Source organism: Hypanus sabinus, chromosome 13 (genome assembly GCF_030144855.1).
Source record: "Hypanus sabinus isolate sHypSab1 chromosome 13, sHypSab1.hap1, whole genome shotgun sequence".
Taxonomy (NCBI): domain Eukaryota; kingdom Metazoa; phylum Chordata; class Chondrichthyes; order Myliobatiformes; family Dasyatidae; genus Hypanus; species Hypanus sabinus.
Window position 1 is genome coordinate 71,148,969 of NC_082718.1, and position 22,233 is coordinate 71,171,201.

Consider the following 22,233-nt stretch of genomic DNA (forward strand, 5'->3'; position numbering starts at 1 on the left):
TGAGATCATTTCTATTCCTTTGCCAGGCAAAACAAAATCCACAGATTCATTATTGTATGGGTAAAGCAGTTTCTCCTGGTCTTTGACCTAACATGGGTTGGAGCAGGTTCTAACAGTCAAAATGTTGCTGGGACTGAAGGCTTGAGTTATAAGAAGCAATCCAATAGCCTAGGCAAAGGAGGCTGAAGGGAGATCTCAAAAGTTTATAAATTCATGAGGGACAAAGATAAAGTCATGTATGTACAGATGCAAGCATGCACAAATACATGTATGTTCAAATACATTCATGCATGCACAGGTGAAATGAAAGAAACTTTATTATAGATCAGTCTTTCTTCTGGGTTGAGAAGTCAAAAACTAGAGACATAATTTTAAAGTGATATGGGAAGGATTTAGAAAGGAGCTGAGGGGTAAGTATTTTCCCACCCAAACTCATGTCATCTTGTTAACCTGCCTTTCTTATGGTTCACCAAAGCCTTCCAGAAGTGGAATTGAGGAAAAGGCTAATTCAATACATAAGGGAAAACTAAACATGGGGGATTGAACTTCGGGTGACAAGTTATACCTTGGAAGATAAATTCAAAATATTTATCCTCAAAATGATCAAAGGTCAATCCAAGAAAACATTTTTAATGTGAAATGTTAATCATATTTCTTGTCCTTATGGTAAGAAGAAAGATGTACTTTAACTTTATTTGTGTCACATGTACATCAAAACATAGAGTGAAATGTGTCATTTGTGTCAAATCAGATCGGTGGGGATTGTGCTGAGCAGCCCACAGGTGTCACCATGCTTCCAACGGCAACATAGCAGGCCCCAACTTACTGACCCAAACCCTAACTCTCACGTTTTTGGAATATGGACGAAGCTGGAGTACCTGGAGGAAACACGCAATCTTGGGTAGAACATACAAACTTCTTACAGACGAATAGCAGTGGGAATCCTACAACTGCCCCCCATAAGGTAGCTGGCCTGCTGAGTGCTTTTTGCATTCTCTGCTTTTATCTAAAAAGTTTAGGAACTCCAGGTTGACTGCAAGGAGTCTTTGAACTTTTGACAGATTACATGGTCTATTTTTTTATTCTTTTGAAGCTGCTTGGGTCATTTATACCATTGAGAAAATACATATTCTCTTAATAAAAAACACTACTCTGCTCTCCCAGAGATGAACAATTCTGCTTCTACTTAACACCTACTTAAAGATTTAACTAAAGTTTCTTCACCTCCCACCCCCTCTCACTGTGAACTGTCTCACAATTTGTATCAGCAGCCAAACCACTAGAGGAAGTCAATGGTTTGAGGAGAAACATACACAAAATGCTTGAGGGACTCAGTAGACCAGGTTGCATCTAGGGAAAAGAGTACAGTCAACGTTTAGAGCTGACACCTTTTATCAGGACTGGAGGAAAAAAGATGAGGAGTCAAAGTAAGAAGGTGGGTGGAGAAACTCAAGGTGATAGGTAGAACTGGGAGGGGAGGGGGTGAAGTAAAGAGATGGGAAGTTGATTGGTTAAAGAGATAAAGGGATGGAGAAAAGGAAATCTGTTTGGAGAGGACAGAAGGTCATGGAAGAAAGGGAAGGGGGAAGAGCACCAGAGGGTAGGTTAAAGAGGGAAATGGGAATGGGGAGTGGTGAAGGAAAGGTGGGGAGGAGGGCGTTACTAGAAAAAAATTGACGTTCATGCTGTAAGGTTGGATCCACCCAGATGGAATTATAAAGTGTTGCTCCTTCAACCTAAGTGTAGCCTCATCAGAGCAGCAGAGGATGCCATGGACTGACTTGTCGGAATGGGAATGGAAACTAGAATTAAAATGTATTGGCACTGGGAGATCCTGATTTTTCTGGCAGACGGAACATAGGCGTTCAGTGAAGTAGTCTCACAATCTACGTTGAATCTCACTAATGTACAGGAGGCCACATCAGGGGTACCGAGCACAGTATATGACCACAACAGACTCACAGGTGAAGTGTCACCTCACTTGGAAGGACTCTTTAGGGCATAGAATGGTAGTGAGGGAGGAGGTGTAGGGGCAGGTGTAGCACTTGTTCTGCTTGCAAAGATCTGGAGGAAGATCAGTGGGGAGGGACGGATGGACAAGGGAGTCACAAAGGGAGCGATCCCTGCGGAAAGCAGAAAGTGGTGGGAAAGAAAAGATGTGCTTGGTGGTGGGATCCCTTTGGAGGTGGAGTTAGTTTCGGAGAATTATGTGCAGGACGCAGAGGCTGGTGGGGTGGTAGGTGAGGATAAGAGGAACCCTATCCCTGTTGGAGTGGTAAGAGGATCGGGTGCGGGCAGACGTGTGAAATGGAAGAGATGCAGCATTGATATGGGAGGAAGGTAAGACCTTTTCTTTGAAGGAGGGGATAACTCTAGTTCTGAAATGGAAGTCCTCATCCTGAGAGCAGATATGGCAGAGAGAAAGGAATTGAGAGAAAGAGGTGGCACCTTTACAAATAATAGGATGGGTATCCAGGTAGCTATGAGAATCGGTGGGTTTGTAAAAGATATCGGTAGATAAGCTGACTCCAAAGATAGAGATAAGAGTTAAGTCGAGGTATGCAGATATGAGTCCAGTGGTGCAGGAACAAGTAGAATCAATGGGTTTACATGGATAGATTGCTTTGTGGATCTTGGGTAGAAGGTAGAAATGGGAGGAGCAAGGTCCGGCAACTATGAGGTTGGTGGCACTAGATGGGAAATCCCAAGAATAGATAAGATTTGTGATGGTGTGGGAGACAATGGCCTGGTGTTCCTTAGTGGGGTCCTGTTTGAGGGGTAAGTAAGAGGTGTCTGAGAGTTGTCACTGGGCCTCAGCAAGGTAGAGGTCAGTCCACCAGACTACTACAGCACCTCCCTTAACTGCAGGTTTAATGGTGAGGTTAGGATTAGTGCAGAGGGAGTGGACAGAGGAACGTTCAGAAATAGTGAAGTTGGAATTGGAGAGGGGAGTGTTGAAGTCTGGACTGCTGATGTCTTGTCAGCAGTTGGCAATGAAAAGGTCCAGAGCAGGCAGAAGACCAGACTGGGTGTCCAGGAAGAGGAGGAGGGTTGAAGATGGGAGGGGTCATTGGTGCGGGGTGGGGAGTTCTTGCTAAAGTAGGCACAGAGATAGAGGCGGTGAAAGAATCATTACTAATGTCTCCACAAACTCTAACACTACCTCTTTCAGAACCCTAGGGTGCAGTTCATCTGGTCTGTGTGACTTATGTACCCTTAGGTCCTTTAACTTTTTGAGCACCTTCTCTCTTGTAATAGTAATTGCATGCATTTTGCTTCCCTCTCACTCTTCAACGTCTGGCGCACTGATTGTGTCTTGGTGGGTGTGTAACTCACTGAGGTGTGGGCCCAGGGGGACAAAAGTGAGGCCCTTACTGAGGTCAGAATGTTCTGCCTCAGAGAGGGAAATGTCGGAGGAGATGGTGATGACCTGCCATAGATGAGAGCTGGGATCGGAGGGAGGAAGAGGGTTGGTAGTGAGGGGAAAGGAAGTTTGGGGTATTCAGGGATGGGGAGGGCGTGAGAGGAAGATGGATTCTCTGACGACTCAAGAGCTGGCAGTGGAACCTGAGAGACATGGCATTTTGTGTGGTGGTGGGGTAAGAGGATACAGGCTGCAGCAGCCTATAGGTGCTGTCGATCAATAGGGGCATCTGTAGGGGGAAGGAATGGTTGACATTTTGTGTTGAAACCCTGCATCAGAGTCACAATTTGTACCTTGGGTGCGACGTTACCAGAGCCCCTGTCACATTTTCCAATTCTAGAACAGTCGGAGAAATAAGTAAATCATTGGGATGTATCTGGAAATGCTGATGTACAGCTTCAATGACCCAGATTTAACCCTGACTTCTGGTGATGTACATGTGGAGTTTGCATGCTGTCCCTGCATGGGCTTCCTCCAGGTGCTGCAGTTTTCTCCCAAATCACAAAGATAAGTTACTTTGGTAAAAATTGAAAAGTAAAGTTAGTGAGAGGTTGGATTGAGCTTGCTTAGGCTCAATAGGCCAAATGGCTTCCTACCAAGTCATAAAGGATATAGAAAATCAAAGATTCAGTAGTGAGATGAAAAACTGATTATGTTGGGATGAGGGAGGTGGTTTACTGATGCCTTTTATAAAATAAAATTTTTATCTTTACCCAATCTGGTCTATGTAGATTCCTGGTTGGAGAACTGGTGGGGTGGGGCGGGGGGAATTAAAAGGCATGTGAGAAAAAATGTTACAGGGAAATTGGGGAATGGATAGTTATAGGGAAGTACAGTACAGAAATATGCCCTTCAGCCCATCTATTTCATGCCAAAACCATTTAAACTGCCTATCCTTTCTCCAGCACTGGGACCATAGCCCTCCATATCCCTACCATCCACGTGCCTATCCAAACTTCTCTGAAATATTGAAATTGAGTTTGCATGCACCACGTGCTGGCAGCTCGTTCCACACTCTCATGACCCTCTGAGTGAAGAAGTTTCCCCTCATGTTCCCCTTTTCACCTTTTACCCTTAACCCATGACCTCTGGTTGTAGTCCCACCCAAACTTAGTGGAAATGCCTTCTCGCATTTTCCCTATCTATACCCCTCATAATTTTGTATACCTCTATCAAATGTCCTCTCAATCTTTTACAGTTACAAAGAATACAGTTCTAACCTATTCAATCTTTCCTCATAACTCAGATCCTCCAGTCCTGGGAATGTCCTTGTAAATGTTCTCTGTACTCTTTCAACCTTCTTTACATCTTTCCTGTAGATAGGTAACCAGAACTGCACACAATACTCCAAATTAGGCCTCAACACCACCTTATACAACATAACATTCTGTCTCCTGTATTCAATATTTGATTTATGAAGGCCAATATGCCAAAAGCTTTCTTGACAACCCTATCTACCTGTGATGGCACTTTAAATGGATTATGTGCCTGTATTCACAGACTTCTTTATTCTACAATGCTCCTCAGTGCTCTACTGTTTACTGTGTAAGACCTACCTTAGTTGGTCTTAACCAAGTACAAAACTTTGCACTTGTCTGTATTAAAGTCTATCTGTCATTTTTCTAGCTGATGCAGATCCCTCTGCAAGCCGTGATAGTCTTCCTCACTCTCCACTACACCCCCAACCTTGGTGTCATCCACTAATTTGCTGATCCAGTTAACCATGTTACCATCCAGATCATTGATATAGATGACAAGCAACAATGGACCCAGCACCAATCCCTGCAGCACTCCTCGAGACACCGACCTCCAGTCAGAGAGGCAACCCTCTACTACCACTCTCTGGCTTCTCCCACAAAGCCAATGCCTAATCGAACTTACTACCTCATCCTGAATGCCGAGCGACTGAACCTTGACCAGCCTTCCATGCAGGACCTTGTCAAATGCCTTACTAAAGTCTATGTAGTCAACATCCACTGCCCTGCCTCTGTCCACTTTCCTGGTAACTTCCTCAAAAAACTAAGATTGGTTAGCATGACCTACCACTCACTAAGTCGTACTGACTATCCTAAATCAGTCCATGTCTATCCAAATATATATGTATCTGGTCCCTTAGATCTAATAGAAATGTTCTGAGAGGTGGCATGGACTCAGTGGATCAAGTTGCCTCCCTCGATGTTTTGATGAAATTATGAGAACTGTCAGAAACTCTCAAAGTGTATCAATATGCCTCTTGCCATTGTCACATTCTGGCAATTGGGCTTCATTCAAAGGGTTCTTAACTTGTGTAAGAATTAAGAGAAGACAAATGCCAGCAAGAACAGCAGTTTGTTGAAAGTCAATTTTCAAGAAATTTATAAGGAATGAAACTCTTTAAAGTTAATGTGAGCAATGTCATGAATGACAGGGTAGAGTACTTTCATAAGCTCCTTTATAATTTAAAATACACTTTTAAATGTAATTTTGTGCCAGTTTCCATCTTAGTTGAAGATATATGCAAACAGGGATTTTGGCTGAACCTGTCTGTCTGTGCTCAAAGTGAAGTGAGTGCAATTCTCTTTTTCTATTGAAGGTCTATGGCTGGAATGAGGAGCCGCCTTTCACAGCCACTTGGCTGAGATTAGCTGATTCACAGTCCAGGTCTCATTTCTGACATTGCACTGAACTCACTGCAGTAACCAACATCTGGTAAGTCAACTATTTACCCTTGCTCATTCAAAGTACCTATATGTTATCAATACTACATGGATATTCATTTTCTAGCAGACACCTACAAGAAAAATTCAAATATAATTGAATATATGAAAACCCACACATAAGCAAACAACAACCACTGTGCAAATAAAAAATAATACTGATTGGAGGATAATGGCGCCTAACTCCTTTGCTTGCATCTTTGGAAACAGCTCTATTTCTATCTTTGCTATCTCTATTTTCCCTTTCAGGGTTCTTTTGAAGAACCTGACTTGGAGATACATGCTAACTTTGGTTCTTTATGGAAATGCAACCCCCTCTCAGGGTCTCACGACTGGTCGCTTTTTGATATGCCGAGGATGTGGCCTAGAAGACGAGTGTACCTTCAGAGTGCTGGGCTTTTGTGGCTTCGGAGGTGGGCGGGTTCGAGGTCGGTGCCTCCGCCTGGTGCATTTGTGAGATACAGAAGATTGTAAGCAGCGAGCTCTTTGGGCACAGAGCTTGAAAAAAAGCGACACAACAGACTTTTAATACCATAAATCGCCAAGTTGATTTGTTATGTCTCCCCTCTCGCTGTGAAACCAGGACTCTTTTTCCATTATTAGGGAGAGAACCTGCGTGAATTACCAGGTGAAAGAGTAGTCTTTTTGGGTTCTGCAAGCCTATGTCTTTTTTGATGCTTTGCTGCATGCTTGAGTGCTCAGTGGGGTGGGGGGGGTGCAGTTGCTTTTCTGCTGGTGGAGGAGGAAGGATCATTGCTTTGCTGCTGCTTATGCATGGGGGGGCTAACATTTAACTGTCACTCATTCTTTGGGGCACTCCTCTGTTTTTGTGGATGTTTGCAAAGAAAAAGAATTTCAAGATGTATATTGTATATATTTCTTTGACATTGAATATACCTTTGAAACCTATTGAAACATGGGTTGTTAAAAAAGCCCTTAAAAGTGAGTCTGTAGGTTGAGAGATCAGTTCAGTGTTGACGTGAGTGAAACTATTCATGGTGGTCCAGGAGCCTGATGGTTGAAGGGTAATAACTGTTCCTGAATTTGGTGATGTGAGACCTCAGGTTTCTGTACCTCCTGCCTGATGGTAGTAGTAAGAAGAGTGCTTGGACTGGATGCTGGATGCTTGGACCCTTCACCCAGAGAGTTGTGGATCTATGGAATGCTCTGCCTCAGAAGGCAGTGGAGGTAATTTCTCTGGGTGCTTTCAAGAAAGAGTTAGATAGAGCAAAAGGTAGCAGTGAATGGGTGTTTCTCGGACTGGCTGGAGGTGACTAGTGGGGTACCTCAGGGCTCTGTATTGGGACCACAGCTCTTTACGATTTATGTTAACGATTTAGATGAGGGCATTGAAAACTATATCAGCAAGTTTGCTGACGATACTAAACTGGGTGGCAGTGTGACATGCGAAGAGGACGTTAAGAGAATACAGGGAGACTTGGATAGGTTGGGTGCGTGGGCAGATACTTGGCAGATGTCATTCGATGTGAATAAATGTGAAGTTATCCACTTTGAAAGCAGGAACAAGAGGGCAGAGTATTGTCTGAACGGTGTAGAGTTAGGTAAGGGAGAAATGCAAAGAGACCTGGGGGTCCTAGTTCATCAGTCAATGAAGGTGAATGAGCAAGTGCAACAGGCAGTGAAGAGGGCAAATGGAATGTTGGCCTTTATTACAAGGGGAATTGAGTACAAGAGCAAGGATGTCCTTTTGCATTTGTACAGGGCCCTGGTGAGACCACACCTGGAATATTGTGTACAGTTTTGGTCTCCAGGTTTAAGGAAGGACACTCTGGCAATTGAGGAAGTGCAGCGTAGATTCACTAGGTTGATTCCTGGGATGGCAGGGCTGTCTTACGCAGAGATTGGAGAGATTGGGCTTGTACACACTGGAATTGAGATTGAGAGGGGATCTGATTGAAACGTTTAAGATAATTAAAGGATTTGATAGGATTAAGGCAGGAAATATGTTCCAGATGTTGGGAGAGTCCAGTACCAGAGGGCATGGATTGAGAATAAGAGGTCAGTTATTTAAAACAGAGTTGAGGAAAAACTTCTCCCAGAGAGTTGTGGAGGTGTGGAATGCACTGCCTCGGAAGACGGTGGAGGCCAATTCTCTGGATGCTTTCAAGAAGGAGCTAGATAGATATCTGATGGATGGGGGAATCAAGGGATATGGGGACAAGGCAGGGACTGGGTATTGATAGTGAATGATCAGCCATGATCTCAGAATGGCGGTGCAGACTCGAGGGGCCGAATGGTCTACTTCTGCACCTATTGTCTATTAAAGATAGCGGAGTCAAGGGATATAGGGAGAAGGCAGGAACCGGGTACTGATTGTGGATTTATCAGCCATGATCACATTGAAGGGTGGTATTGGCTCTGAGGGCCAAATGGCCTACTCCTGCACCTATGTCTATTGTCTGTGTTCTTGTGGCAGCACTTTCTGTAAATGTGCTGTTGTGGGGAGGACTTTGGTGTTTACATACCAAAGCACCACACACTTACAGAAGTTTGTTAGTGTTTTGGTGACATGTTGAACCTAATTAAACTTCTAAGAAAGTGGAAGTGCTGTTGTTTCTCATTAGCACATGATCTTAGGCATTCACTTCTCAATTGTTGAACCCACCCACCCAACATTGTGTCCACTATTCCAACGTGGGGCAACAGATCACCCCAAAACTGTCTCAGGACAGTACCAAAGGCTTAGTTTTCAATTAAAAATGTTACCTTACTTGCTTTGTTGTACCCTACTAGGACAAAGCGTCAAATCATTAGTTTACAAATGCATTTTAAATAGTGGTTATATAATATGACACAATAAAAAACAATTTCAACATTTCTCAAATTTATTAACAAAAGAACATCAGTTTTAGATATAAATAAATTCAATCTATATTTACAAGTTATTTATGTCCACAAGTTCTGTACAATATTTGCATTCTAAAGTGCACAAGACTGCAGGTAATGAGTCCACCATTACCTTAGTTTCAACCCCAGAGATCATACTCCGCTATATTTATATTTTAAAGGTCACTAAATTATAAACAGGACCTCAGCAAATCTAATTTAATATTTAAATGTAACACAGTCCAATGTCTGGGCCAATATTGATATAAAATGGATGACACTTGGCAGTGTGTGACATGAACTAAATAACCAACTATTCAAATTAATCATTAAGATGGTTCTATTTGGCTCCAATAAACTAAGTGTCACTCAGGTAAGCTGCCATTATGCCAATGATTTGGTGAGGTTTAACCATCATTTTAGACACATTCTACCGTTGGCACTTAAGACCTTTTAGCTAACAATCAGCAAGGAAGCCACTTGCTCTGTCAGCTCTGGTAGAAGAAAATCTCCATTTCCAATAACGCTCACAAGGTACCCGTTACCCAGCCTCCCTCACAGTTTGCCTGTGTACATCTAGTGATCCCAGGTATCACTGTCAACTTTGAGTTATCCATTTCTTTCTAAGCCACTGAAGCTAGATGCTTCGATTGAAGAGCTATGCCATACTTGATTGTAAAACAAACACCTCACCACCTTCAACAGTGAATGAATCTGAACTTCAGGATTCTGATACACATTTCATGCCCTGTATTCCCAGTTGAAGACTATATCTCAAAGTTGAGTCTCTGTGAGTTAGTCTTATGAACTGGGATCTCTGTCAACAAGTAGCCTCTCTGTCAAGACAATGGTTACTGACTGAGCCTGTCACTCAGAGTGTCTTCGTATTAAAAAGCACAATCTACCAGTAGGACCCCTGTGAAACAATGAAACCCACACAGAGTGATCCTCACCATGACTCTTTGCTAAAAGAGGGTCACCTTCAGGAAGAGGTCTATTTATTCCTTATATACACTGTCTCCCTGTCAGCTCTAGTAGATGTTCTGTGAGCTTGGTCAATCACATTTCCAATAGCGCTCACAAACTATTAATTCCAACACAGTGCAAGAATGAGTACAGTGGGGTTTGGCAGCGACCCTGATGGTGCTCTAAACGTAACCGATGACTATAAATGGGGCGCGCAACACGATGACACCATGGTCGTGACAGTTCAGCTGGTGATGGTTCTGAAAACACCTCAGTATCAGCAGGAACTGGACTGTCCCACTTTCTTCCTTAACAAGTTCCTCCTTCATCATCTTGAAGAGGAAGAGTGTGTCAAAGGCCAATTCGGACTCAGCCATGGCTTGTGAGAGGGTGTTCCTGCAACAGAATGGAATAAGGGCTGTGTAAGGATCCAGCAAAACAATCAGTAGGATTTTCCTGGGACTTATCTCCGTAGTCAACTAGACAACTGGAGTTAGACGCTTTACACAGGTGGAGTGAACAGAGTGGAACCTCCAGTCACTGCATTATGGGAAGGATGTAGAAGCTATTGAGAGGATGAAGATATTTACCAGGACGCTGAGCATTTTAGACTTGATGGGGATGAGGGGTTGTTTCTGTGCTGTGTCTCTGTATGACACTTCCAGTCATCCGTCACCCTTGCAGTGACACAGCGCTCTTTCGAGTAGTGAATAGGAATTTGGACTTCCATGCCATCTCATATCCAACCAGCCTTTATTTACTGTTTACCACCAAACAATTTTCAGGCTTCTGCAGGTCAGCCAAGAATCGCTGACTCACTGTACTAGGAAACCAAGGTTTAACCCTGACTATGTGGAGTTTGCATGTACTGCTTGTAAATGTTAGTTTCTCAGACGGTCCAGTTTCCTCAAAGTTGGTAGGTTAATTTGAGGGTGTAAATAACCAGGAGTCTGTAGGTGTGCGGTCGAATCCGGGGGGCAGTTGCGGAGAAAGTGAGGAGAATAAAATATCCTGCCGAAGGGACTCAGCCCGAAACATCGACTGAACTCTTTTCCATAGATGCTGCCTGGCCTGCTGAGTTCCTCCAGCATCTTGAGTGTTGCCAGAATAAAATACGGGTTTACTGTGAAAGGGGGTTTAATGTTGACTAGAAATTGGCGCCCGAGGGACCTGTTTCCATGCTCACCTCTCCATGACTCCTTCCTCCGCACCACAGAAATATGACAATCCTTCCTTTTCTCACCATTCTGACAATCTCCAAATTCTCCTCCAACCCACTCTCTGTCTGTCTTACATCCAATTCCAACGTCTATCATCAGGGAGAGAAATCTATTATCAAGACCTGCAAACACTGCAAAATGGAGCAACAAAGTGTTGTGAGAAACTCAGTGTGGCAAACAGCATATACTGGGGGGAGGGGGTGAAGAGCATAGCGAGGTAAATGGGGGAAGGTGAGGGTGACAGTGGAGACAGTCACAGGAGGGCAACGCTCAAGAGCATGAAGGCTACTCGTGCTGGAATATGGAAACCATCAGGAATCTGACTGCCCTGTCACTATCAGGCAATGGTGATCATAAGCGTCCTGTTAAGTCAGCTGATGCAAGAAATTTTCAGAAAGGAAAGAAAATCTGTAAGTCACAAATTCGTGTACCTTTCTTTGTGTATCTACATGGCCACGTAACTTACATTCAGTACAGAAAAGGACTTTGTACTGGGAGAACTCAGGAATGATGACTGTTAAGCTACAGACGTCATCACTGAAATGGAAGATGTAAAAGATACTCCGAGAAAATCAGATCCCAGAGCCTGGTGAAACATCTCTGATGTTATGGCAGGCAAGGGAGGGGATTCCTGTAGCATGAATAGAAAATTTCAAATCATCTGCAGATATCTGAAAGACTGATAATATGGAATATTTATTCAAGAAGAGCAGCAGGGGTAAGCAGGCATGTAGATCTAATGAGTGGCTGGAAAGATATTGGGAAAAATTCTGAGCAATGGGATTAATCTACAGTTGGAGAGATTGGAATCAGATAGGCCTTGTCAAAAGGAAATCTTATCTGAGTACTTTGAATGAATGTGGCTCAGTATGTTGATGTAGACTACACAAACTTCAGTAAAGCTTCAGACAAGGTCCCACTGATCTGTAAGTTAAGAATCATGGGCCACAAGGAATTTGGCAAATTAGATCCAAAACCAGTTTAGCGATAAAATTGCACTGGAGAAGGTGCAGGAGATCTACCATCAGGTTGGGAGACCTGTGATCTCCCTCCTAGCACTTATCCTTGAGAGTGGAACAAGTGCTACAACTGCCTCTACACCTCCTCCAGGGCACCAAACAGTCCTTCCAGGTGAGGAGACACTTCACCTGTTAGTCTACTGGGGTAATATACCGTGCCCGGCACTCACGGTGTGGCCTCCTGTATATTGGTGAGAACCAATGTAGTTTGGGAGTTCACTTTGCTGAACTCCACCAAAAAATGTGGGGCCTCCCAGAGACCACCCATTTTAATTTTACTTCCCATTCCCATTCCAAAGTGTCAGTCCACAGCCTCCTCTGGTGCTGCGATGAAGCCACACTCAGGTTGTAGGAGCAACACATTATATTCTGTTTGGGTAGTCTCCAGCCTGATGCCATGAACATCAATTTCTCAAATTTCTTGTAATGGCCCCCTCTTGACCATTCCCCATTTCCCTCTCTCACCTTATCACCTTATGGTTGTCCTCCCCCTCCCCTTTCTGGCATGGCCTTCTTCTCCGATCGGATTCCCCTTTCTCCAGCCCTTTATCTCACCAATCGATGTCTCAGCTCTTTATTTCAACAACCACCACCCACCTACACCCCACCTCCGGTATCACCATTACCTACTACCTTGCATTTCTTCCTCTCCTCCCCCTACTTCTTACTCTGACCTCATCTTTTTTTCTCCAGTCCTTTTTTCTCCAGCCCAAAACTCTTTTCCATAGATGCTGCCTGGCCGGACTTCCTCCAGTGTGTGTTACTATCTATACCGTAGTGACCAGAACACACACAATACTCCAGGTGTCTGTACAACACAATACCCCAGATTGATGTCTAGTTGATGTCTACACAGCTGTAACATAACATCCCAACTCTTGCACTCAGTGCCCTGTCAGAATAAAGCAAGCATGCCATACACCTTCATCACCTTATCTGCCTGTGCTTCCAGTTTTAGGGAAATCATACCTTTAAGATACATAAATACAGGAGATTCTGCAGATGCTGGAAATCAAAAGCAACATATAAAAATGTTGAAGGAACTCAACAGGATAGGCAGCATCTATGAACAGGGGAATTAAACAGTCAATGTTTCGAGCTGTGACCCTTCATCAGAACTGGAAACGGGGAAGAAACAAAAATAAGAAGGTAAGGTTGGGGGTGGGGGGAAGGGGGAGGGTGGAAGGTGATGGAAAACACCATAATGCATGGAAAGGTAAAGGCTGGAGGGGTAGTCAGATAGGAGATGTACTGTTCTATGTAATCTATGTACCCTAGATATACGTACTATAATTATTATTGGCTAGCAAGGACATAGTGATAGCATCTCTTTCTATGCTGTCTGGTTCTAAATTGCTGCAGATCAGAGATGGCATTATTATCAGTCAGTATTTGGAACTTTATCTTTTCCTTCCATGACTACAGCTTGACTGGGAGTGACTGACCCTGTTGCACCCAGCGTCTATTGATAAGGAAAACCAACAGACTATTAGAAGCATCACAGTATTAGAATTCAAAGAGTGACCATAAACAGGAGCAGAATTAGGTCATCTAGCCCATCAAGTCCCTCTGCTATTCCATCGTGGCTGATTTATTATCCCTCTCAACCCCATTCTCCTACCTTCCCCACAAGCTTACTAATCAAGCACCACTTTAAATATCTTTAATGTCTTGGCCTCCACAGCTGTCTGTGGCAATGAATTCCGCAGTTTCACCACTTTCTGCCTAGGGAAACTCCAATCTAGTGTGGTCTCTGGATTGCCTCCATCCCTGGGGAAATGTGATTAACCTATTCCTTGCTGGGCTACTCTGGACTGTGTCTGACTGTAGGTGATCAACATTTGGTTTCTCCAGTCCCAATGTGCAAGACACCTGCTGGTGTTGCACTTGGGCAGAGGTTCACTCATAGCACTGATATCTCCTTACCGTGTCCTCGCAACGACAGTCATCCCCTGCGTCTTGACTCTGATCTCCGCCTCAAGTACCACTCTGTCAGGATTGGCAATGTTCACGTGCAGCTGTGCCCTAAGCACGTTCACAAACAGGTACTCGGGTCTCAGGAAAAACTCCATCTCATTTCCAGCTGAGGAACAACAATACTTTTATGAAATACCTCTCCACCATTTGGTTAGTAGCAGTCTGTATAATTGCATAAAAATTCTATAAATCTATACAAATTAATTTACTTAATGTCAGGACCTAGAATAAAGCAGACCCATTTCATTGCAACTCAGTCTAAAAATGTGCTGCAAAGTAACTGTGAAACAATGGGTGAGATTTCCCAGGACTAACCTGCGATCTGGTTCAGGACTGAGGGTATGCACTTTACTTGACCAAAATAAGTAGAATTGCAGCATCAACTACATCAGGTCAATTATATGTAGATCTATCAAAGTACTGTGTGGGGTAAGACGGAAAAGCTCGATATTTCTCATGCTCTGTAAGGAGCAATTACAGGAGCCATTCTAACTAATTCCATCTTCACAGTTTGCTGAATCTCCCATGTGCTAAAATAAACTGTGTGCCAGAATCACTTTTATCTTCAAATGCACATCATTGGTCTACCACTCCCTTTCTGACATTCTGTTGTCTTGGTCTACTACTCCCATTCTGATATTATGCCATCTTGGTCTACTACTCCCATTCTGACATTATGCCATCTTGGTCTACCACTCCCATTCTGATGTTAGGAAAGCTTGAGCCACTTGACGGGTCAGGCCGAGCTCCTCCAGCATTATGGAGGAGAATGAACAGTTGGCTTTTCGGGCAGTGACCTTTTCTTCAGGACTTCAAAGAAAGTGGTAAGAAACCAGAATAAGGAGTGAAGTGAGATTCTTAACCCTGAGATTCTGAGGCACTAGTTTCCTAATGCAGAGAGAACCTCTTCCTGCAATGTGAACAGTGAATTTTTGGACCATGTCCCCACGTTTCACAGCTCTGAAGGGAGATAGCAGATATAGTCAGGAGACCTTCAGACTCCTGGAACAGTCCAACATTGCTCCATGACCCAAATCCCCCCCCCCCCCCCCAAATCCTGGAACGTCCATTCGGATTCTGTTCATGATATCCTGTATGGATACCTTGCGGATCAGAGAGCTCAACTTCAGTATTGAAGGGAGGTCCCTTTAGAACAGAGATAGGGAGGGATTTCTTCAGCCTGAGGGTAGTGAATCTGTGGAATTCATTGCCACAGACAGTTGGAGGCCATCATTTGGTATATTTAATACGGAGGTTGATAGGTTCTTGATTAGTAAGAGAGTCAAAGGTTATGGGGAGAGGACTGGAGAATGGGGTTGAAAGGGAAAATAAATCAGCCAACATGGAATGGCGGAGCAGACTCAACTCGATGGGCCAAGTTGCCTGATCTTGCTTCTATGTCTTCCTTAGATGCTGTCTGACTTGCTAAGTTCCTCTAGCAATGTATGTTATTCCTGATTTCTATCATCTGCAGAATATCTTGTGCAGACCTTGTCTTATGGTCATATGTTATCACTTAAGACAAAAGTTCCCACCTCTCTTTAAAAAACAGAAGTAGTTAAATTAAATATAACACACTATGAAAGCGAAATTTATCAACTATCCCGTGACTCATAAATGCATATTAGTAATGTGGCTGAGAACTCACTGCGTGCCCCACATTCACAGTCTCTGGTCTCTGATCCCAGCTCAAACCAACCCACCACTCCTCTCCTCATTAAAACATAGAACATAGAATAGTACAGCACAGTACAGGCCCTTCGGCCCATAATGTTGTGCCGGCCCTCAAACCCTGCCTCCCATATAACCCCCCACCTTAAATTTCTCCATATACCTGTCTAGTGGTCTCTTAAAACTTCACTAGTGTATCTGCCTCCACCACTGACTCAGGCAGTGCATTCCACGCACCAACCACTCTCTGAGTGGAAAACCTTCCTCTAATATCCCCCTTGAACTTCCCTCCCCTTAAGGTCATGTCCTCTTGTCCTGAGCAGTGGTGCCCTGGGGAAAAGGCACTGGCTGTCCACTTAATATCTCCTCTTAATATCTTGTACACCTCTATCATGTCTCCTCTCATCCTCCTTCTCTCCAAAGAGTAAAGCCCTAGCTCCCGTCGGGTCCCTCAGCCCAGATGATGAAACTGGAGCTACTATCACTTCACACAATACAACGTTTTAAAAATCTGCCGAAGCTGGAAATCTTAAATAAAAGAAGAAAACGTTAGAAACACTCAACGGGGCAGATTTAGTGGAGAGAGAATAAATATTTATTTACCATGAACACCCGAGATTCTGCAGATGCTGGAAAGCCAGCCTATCACACTCAAAATGCTGAAGGAACTCATTTGGTCAGGCAGCATTTATGGAGAGGATTTAAACAATTGACCTTTCGGGCCAAGACCCTCAGAATTTTCCCCCCACTTCTCAACTCACTCCTCTGCCCCAAACAACAAAAAAAGGTTCACAACTCACTAGGCATTGAGAGAACTACTCACGTCCGAGCAAGCGTCCTTGGTAACCTTTGATTTTCTTGCAGGGATACCCAAGCTTGCAGCAGCTGTAAAAGCGTTTCATGAACATCATCAGGTGCCAGAGTGGGAAAACTTTCCAAGGGGGCTCGGTGGGGGCGGTGGTAACAGTGACCCGGTACTGCACGCTTCCGGAGAACGGCGTATAGGTTCTGGGCGCCGCCGACCACGTCTCACTTGGCTTGAAGCAGTGAAGGTGACTCCGACCGACGACGGTCTCCCGCCTACCAATCCGCTTGCCTTCCTCCACGTCCATCTCCAGGCTGCCGCTGAGGAAATTGTAGAATATGTCCTCGTCTTCCAACGAGGAGGATCTGGAATGCCTTCTGGAGCTGCGGGGGAGCGCACAGAGGACATGTAGGAGGGTAAACAGGAGACAGAGGGTGATGGTAGATCGGTGCATGGTGGTAAATCGGTCCGGAGCCGCTCCTGGAACTGAAGCCTTTGTGTGGTCCTTGAGTCTTAAGGGGCAGGCTGCCGTCTGCGGTCTTCCAGCAGCACATTAATTCTGGTGCCAGCTGGGGCTCCGAGGGTATGCTTCGCTTTGTGCTTTATTCACCCTTGTGAAAAGAGATTTGCCTATGAATGGGAAGAGAAAACTCCAATGAGATTAAAGCGCCACAATGACACGGACATGAGGCAGGTCCAACATGAGCCATCGGGCCTCCTTAAAACGGGTCTTTATAAATAAACTGGGCAGTTAAGGAATAATTTTCTTGACTTTTAGGATTTGAGGAAGACTCTGAGGAGCTGATTCGGTTCCGACTGAGGTTAGTTTATTGCCACCACATACACCGGCTGCAATGAAATCCCCTATTCGTGTGAATTCATGGTAATAAATACCCCCTGCAACGAACCAAAAGCAACCAAACCGCAGGAAGCATATAGTTTGAGGTATTGCAAATAGAAATGTTAAGGAGGCAATAATGGATGAGGTAGAACTAAAGAAATGAATCCGAATTTAAGGTTCCCAAGTGTGGCAGCGCCACTGGGAAGGCGATAGGAGCAGAATTAGGCCATTTGTGTCAGGTCTATTTAAACCCAGATCTCACCCACGGTCCTTGTTCTCCCATTGAACCAGTTACCTTGTTCTATGTTCAGTTAAGTATCTGTACTCTCCCTGTTCTGTGGCTCCTCCTGACACATTGTTAATAAAGTTATCGCTCACTGATATATTGTCGCTACTGTTCTGCACTTGGGTCAGACCTCCTCTACGTTATCTGACCATTCAGCCCATCGAGTCTGCCCCAGTAATAGCGTGAAAGAGATAGTTGGTTCAGGAATCTGATTAGCAGTGAGGATGAAGCTGTCCTTGATTCTGGTCATCCAGGCTTCATGAGAGAACATGAAAAAGGGCCAGGGTGTTGGCATTCTTTATGATACCATTATCCATGGGGCACCACTGAACGCCACAGGAGATCCATAAGACTCTACAATTCCTCCTCATTGAGTATAGAAATATCTGGTTTTATTGCACAAATGTATTTTGCACTATTTCTTTGTAATGCACATTGTGTATTTTTTCATACAGCAATGCTTTCACGTTGTATTTTAAAGTGTATATTTCTGACTGAGCAACCTTGCAACAATAATTTCCTTTGGTATAAATAGTTTTATCTTATCTTGTCCTTCCTGGTGCAGGTTGACTGGATGGAAGAAACTTGTTAACATGTGATGGACTGGGCTGTGTTTACCAGCATGTTTTGCTTTCCAGTTGCCACACCAGGCAGAGATAGAGCCCAACAGGATACTTCCTATAGTGCACCTGTCGAGGTTTGAGAGATAAGCAGTCTGAGAAGGTGTCACATCAGTGTGGAGGGAGCAGGAGAGGCTGCTGGCGATGTGGGAACTTGATGCTGTTGACCATGTCTACAGCAGTACTGTTAATGAGGACAGCATTGTGTTCACCTACCTCCATCCCCCCACCTGCCATCCTAACATTGAATGTCAGAATCTCCCTTAAAAGTGGCTGGTGGGATGGATGTACAGGGTGGGATGTTGCTGCTGCTATTATGCTGGGATATTTAGTGCTTCAGAAACACTCATCAGTCCTCATCAAGCAGTCAGCAAAAGGATGAGTAACATGGTAGTGTAGCATAACATTCGATGCCAGCGATCTGGGTTCAATTCTCACAGCTGCCTGTTTGTATGTTCTCCCCATCATTGTGTACTCTGGTTTCCTCCCACATTCTAAAGATGTATGGGTTAGCCGGTCATTAAGTCACATGGATGTAACTGGGTGGAAGATCCTGTTTTGGTACTATATCACTAACTTCAAATTCCTGGGTGTCAGCATCTCTGAAGATCCATCCTGAGCCCAACATATTGAAGCCGTCATGAAGAGGCCATGCCAGCAGCTGTATTTCATTTGGAGTTTGAGGAGATTTGGTATGTCACCAAAGACTTGCACATTTCTGCAGATGTACGATGTATCACTCTTGGAGTTGCATCACTATCTGGTACAGAGCTGATACACAAGAAAATCTGCAGCTGCTGGTAAACGAGGAATGCAGAATCAGCAAAAGCTACAGAAAGTTGTAAAATCAGTCAGCTCCATCATGGCTATGAGCGACCCCACAATTGAAGACATCGTCAAAGGGCGATGTCTCATCAAGTCACTTTTTATTGTCATTTCAACCATAACTGCTGGTACAGTACACAGTAAAAACAAGATAATGTTTTTCAGGACCATGATGCTACATGAACAATCCAAAAACTACACTGAACTATGTAAACCAACACAAAAACTACACTGAACTATGTAAACCAACACAAAAACTACACTAGACTACAGATCTACCCAGGACTGCATAAAGTACACAGAACAGTGCAGGCATTACAATAACTAATAAACAAGACAATAGGCACAGCAGAGTTTGGTAGTCCGATGGCTTGGGGAAAAATCTATTACATAAATAAACAGCTGAATGGCGGTGTCCAGGATTCCGTCGGTTTCTGTACTCCCGCCGAGTATTTCGTTGCCACAGATGTAGTCCAACTTAATGTCCATTTGAGAACAGAATGGACGGGAGAGCCGGCCGGCTGGGGCTTGCTTTTTTCCTGGCACGGACTCCTGCTCACTTGCTGCGCTTCTGCTTCCTCGCAGTCCGCTTACAATGTCCCCAACTCCGGCTACCAGCATCAGGCAACTCCGAGGACTGCAGGCTGGATTCCTTCAGCAAGCCGAGGTCATGCAATCTAACCAGCAGATTTTCATGAAGGTTTGTTTTTGGGCGATCTCTGTATTGTACCAGTATCTGGCGATGGTAGATAGTCACTCTGTTATCCACTGCCCTAAACCCTAATTGTACCTTAAAATTAAATTTAAAAAACTAAATTAAAGTAGCACTAGGTCCGAAAGGCCACTACTGCCATGTGCCTACTGGCCTCATGAAGGTGGGCGTCCATTCTTAAGGACCCTCACCATCCAGGACATGCCCTCTTCTCATTACTACCATCAGGGAGGAGGTGCAAGAGTCTGAAGAGACACATTCAACATTTGAGGAACAGGTTTCCCCCTTTGCTATCAGATTTCTAAATAGATCAGAAGCTCATGAATGCTACCTCACTATGCTGCTCTCTTTTTCACTACTACTTACTTTTTATATGTCTCATTGTAACGTATAGTAATGGTTTTATTTATTGCACTGTACTTCTGCTGCAAAACACAGGGTTAGATGTGATTGTGGAGTGAAGGTCTCTCTCTCTGGCAGTCAGTATTGTTCTGTGCTCCTGCTGCTGCAAAAATAAATGAATAGTCTCACTCAACTCAACACTGAACTGGTTCTATAACCTATCAACTCCCATTCAAGGACCTTACAGCTCATGTTCTCAGTATTATTTATGTTATTACTGATGTTGGCGTGGAGATGTGTCTCTACCAAAGGAGTTGTAAGGCACTCTTCCCCTTCACTAACCTGCAGGTCATGCTTGGGCAAGGTGTAGCACCTGCTTATTCTTATCCTCATCACCTGTTCAGGGTCATGCGGAGCCATGGGAGCTAGTGGTAGACATCGCAAGTCCTGGTTACGTAACCACTAATGCCAGGCAGACAATCTCTGAAGTGTATTGATAATGGCTGGGGTCACCCATCTTGTAAAGACACTGCCCAGAAGAAGGCAATGGCAAACCACTTCTGTAGAAAAATTTGCCAAGAATGATCATGGTCACGAGACCATGATCGCCTGCGTCATACGACATGGCATATAACGATAATTATTATTTGCTTTTTTGTTTGCAGTTTGTTGTCTTTTGCACAGTGTTTGTCAGTATTTTGATGTGTGTAGTTTTTCATTGATTCTGTTATATTTCTTTATTCTTCTGTGAATGCCTGCAAGAAAATGAATCTCAGGGTAGTATATGCTTACATATGCAAACTTTTAATATAAATTTACTTGGATCTTTTTGAACTTTGAAAACTCATTTTCATAGTATTTCTGATACACAAGAAAATCTGCAGCTGCTGGCAAACAAGGAATGCAGACAAAATTATGCAGGAACTCAGCAGGTCAGGCAGCATCTGTGGAAAGGAGTAAGCAGTCGACTTTTTGGGGTCCAGACCCTTCATCAGGACTGGGAAAAAACCTCTCATGTTTTACTTACAGTCCTGATGAATGGTCTCGGCACAAAACATTGACTGCTTACTTTTTCCCATAGATGCTGCCTGGCCTGCTGAGTTCCTTCAGCACTGCGTGTGTTCCAGAGATTGCTGAGCACTGGGGCAGTAAAGCAATTGCACTGAATGTTTTTACACAGATGCACTACTGGGGGTGCTGTTAGAAATGGATGCATTGGGGACAATTAAAAGACTAAGAGGGGTACGTGGATGAAAGAAAAATGGGGCATTATGTGGGAGTGAAGTGTTAGATTGATCCTGAAGTACATTAATAGGATCTGTATTCTGTTATATCCTGGTGAAGCCCAGAATGAACATTAGGTTTAGGTGTCAGCTGACCATCCTGCCAGTGACACCTTCTGTCACTTTACTTGCTGTTTAAAAAGAGACTACTGTGATGCTAATTGAGTGGATTGTATGGTCCCACCTTTTCAAATGAAACAAGAATGAAGTATGATGAACAATAACCCTACAGGACTTAATGTCATGTAATTGAGAGCTGTTAAACTAATTGCCTCTTCAGTCACAGTAATACACCTCAGTTACTTCTAAGAACAGGTTTGTACAGTATCACATTTGAAGGTCTCAATCATGTTTTGGAGCCTTGTCCACAATACGTCCCAGCTCGAGATATCCTGGATCCCATTCTAATTATTTTATCAAGCACACTTCAGAATAAAAGTCCACATGTGCAGTGACTGAGTGAAATCTGACCCTGGCCTTGCTGTTGAAACATAGACAAACACTGAATGTGGAGGAGGCCATTCACCCAATCAGTCCATGCTGGCCACTTTATTACGTACACCTGTACATTAATGCAAGTATCTAATTAACCAATCATGTGGTAGCAACTCAATGCATAAAAGCATGTAGACAAAAGGTTCAGGCCAAACATCAGAATGGGGAAGAAATGTGATCTAAGTGACTTTGATCATGGAATGA

The 22,233-nt window shown here is 43.9% G+C and overlaps 1 protein-coding gene and 1 long non-coding RNA gene across 2 annotated transcripts; one reads left to right on the forward strand and one right to left on the reverse strand.

The window, feature by feature from the left end:
- Positions 1-755: 755 nt before the first annotated feature.
- LOC132403509 (uncharacterized) lies at positions 756-16,820 on the forward strand. Its single transcript, XR_009515278.1, has 3 exons — positions 756-964; positions 5,997-6,112; positions 16,685-16,820. It is a non-coding gene; the product is annotated as an uncharacterized LOC132403509 (long non-coding RNA).
- si:ch211-170d8.2 (uncharacterized protein LOC571755 homolog) lies at positions 9,046-17,079 on the reverse strand. Its single transcript, XM_059986908.1, has 3 exons — positions 16,644-17,079; positions 14,099-14,255; positions 9,046-10,329 (listed from the first exon to the last, which is right to left on the reverse strand). The coding sequence occupies exons 1-3, from the start codon at positions 17,077-17,079 to the stop codon at positions 10,116-10,118; spliced, it is 807 nt and encodes a 268-aa protein (XP_059842891.1). The 3' UTR covers positions 9,046-10,115.
- Positions 17,080-22,233: the final 5,154 nt, after the last annotated feature.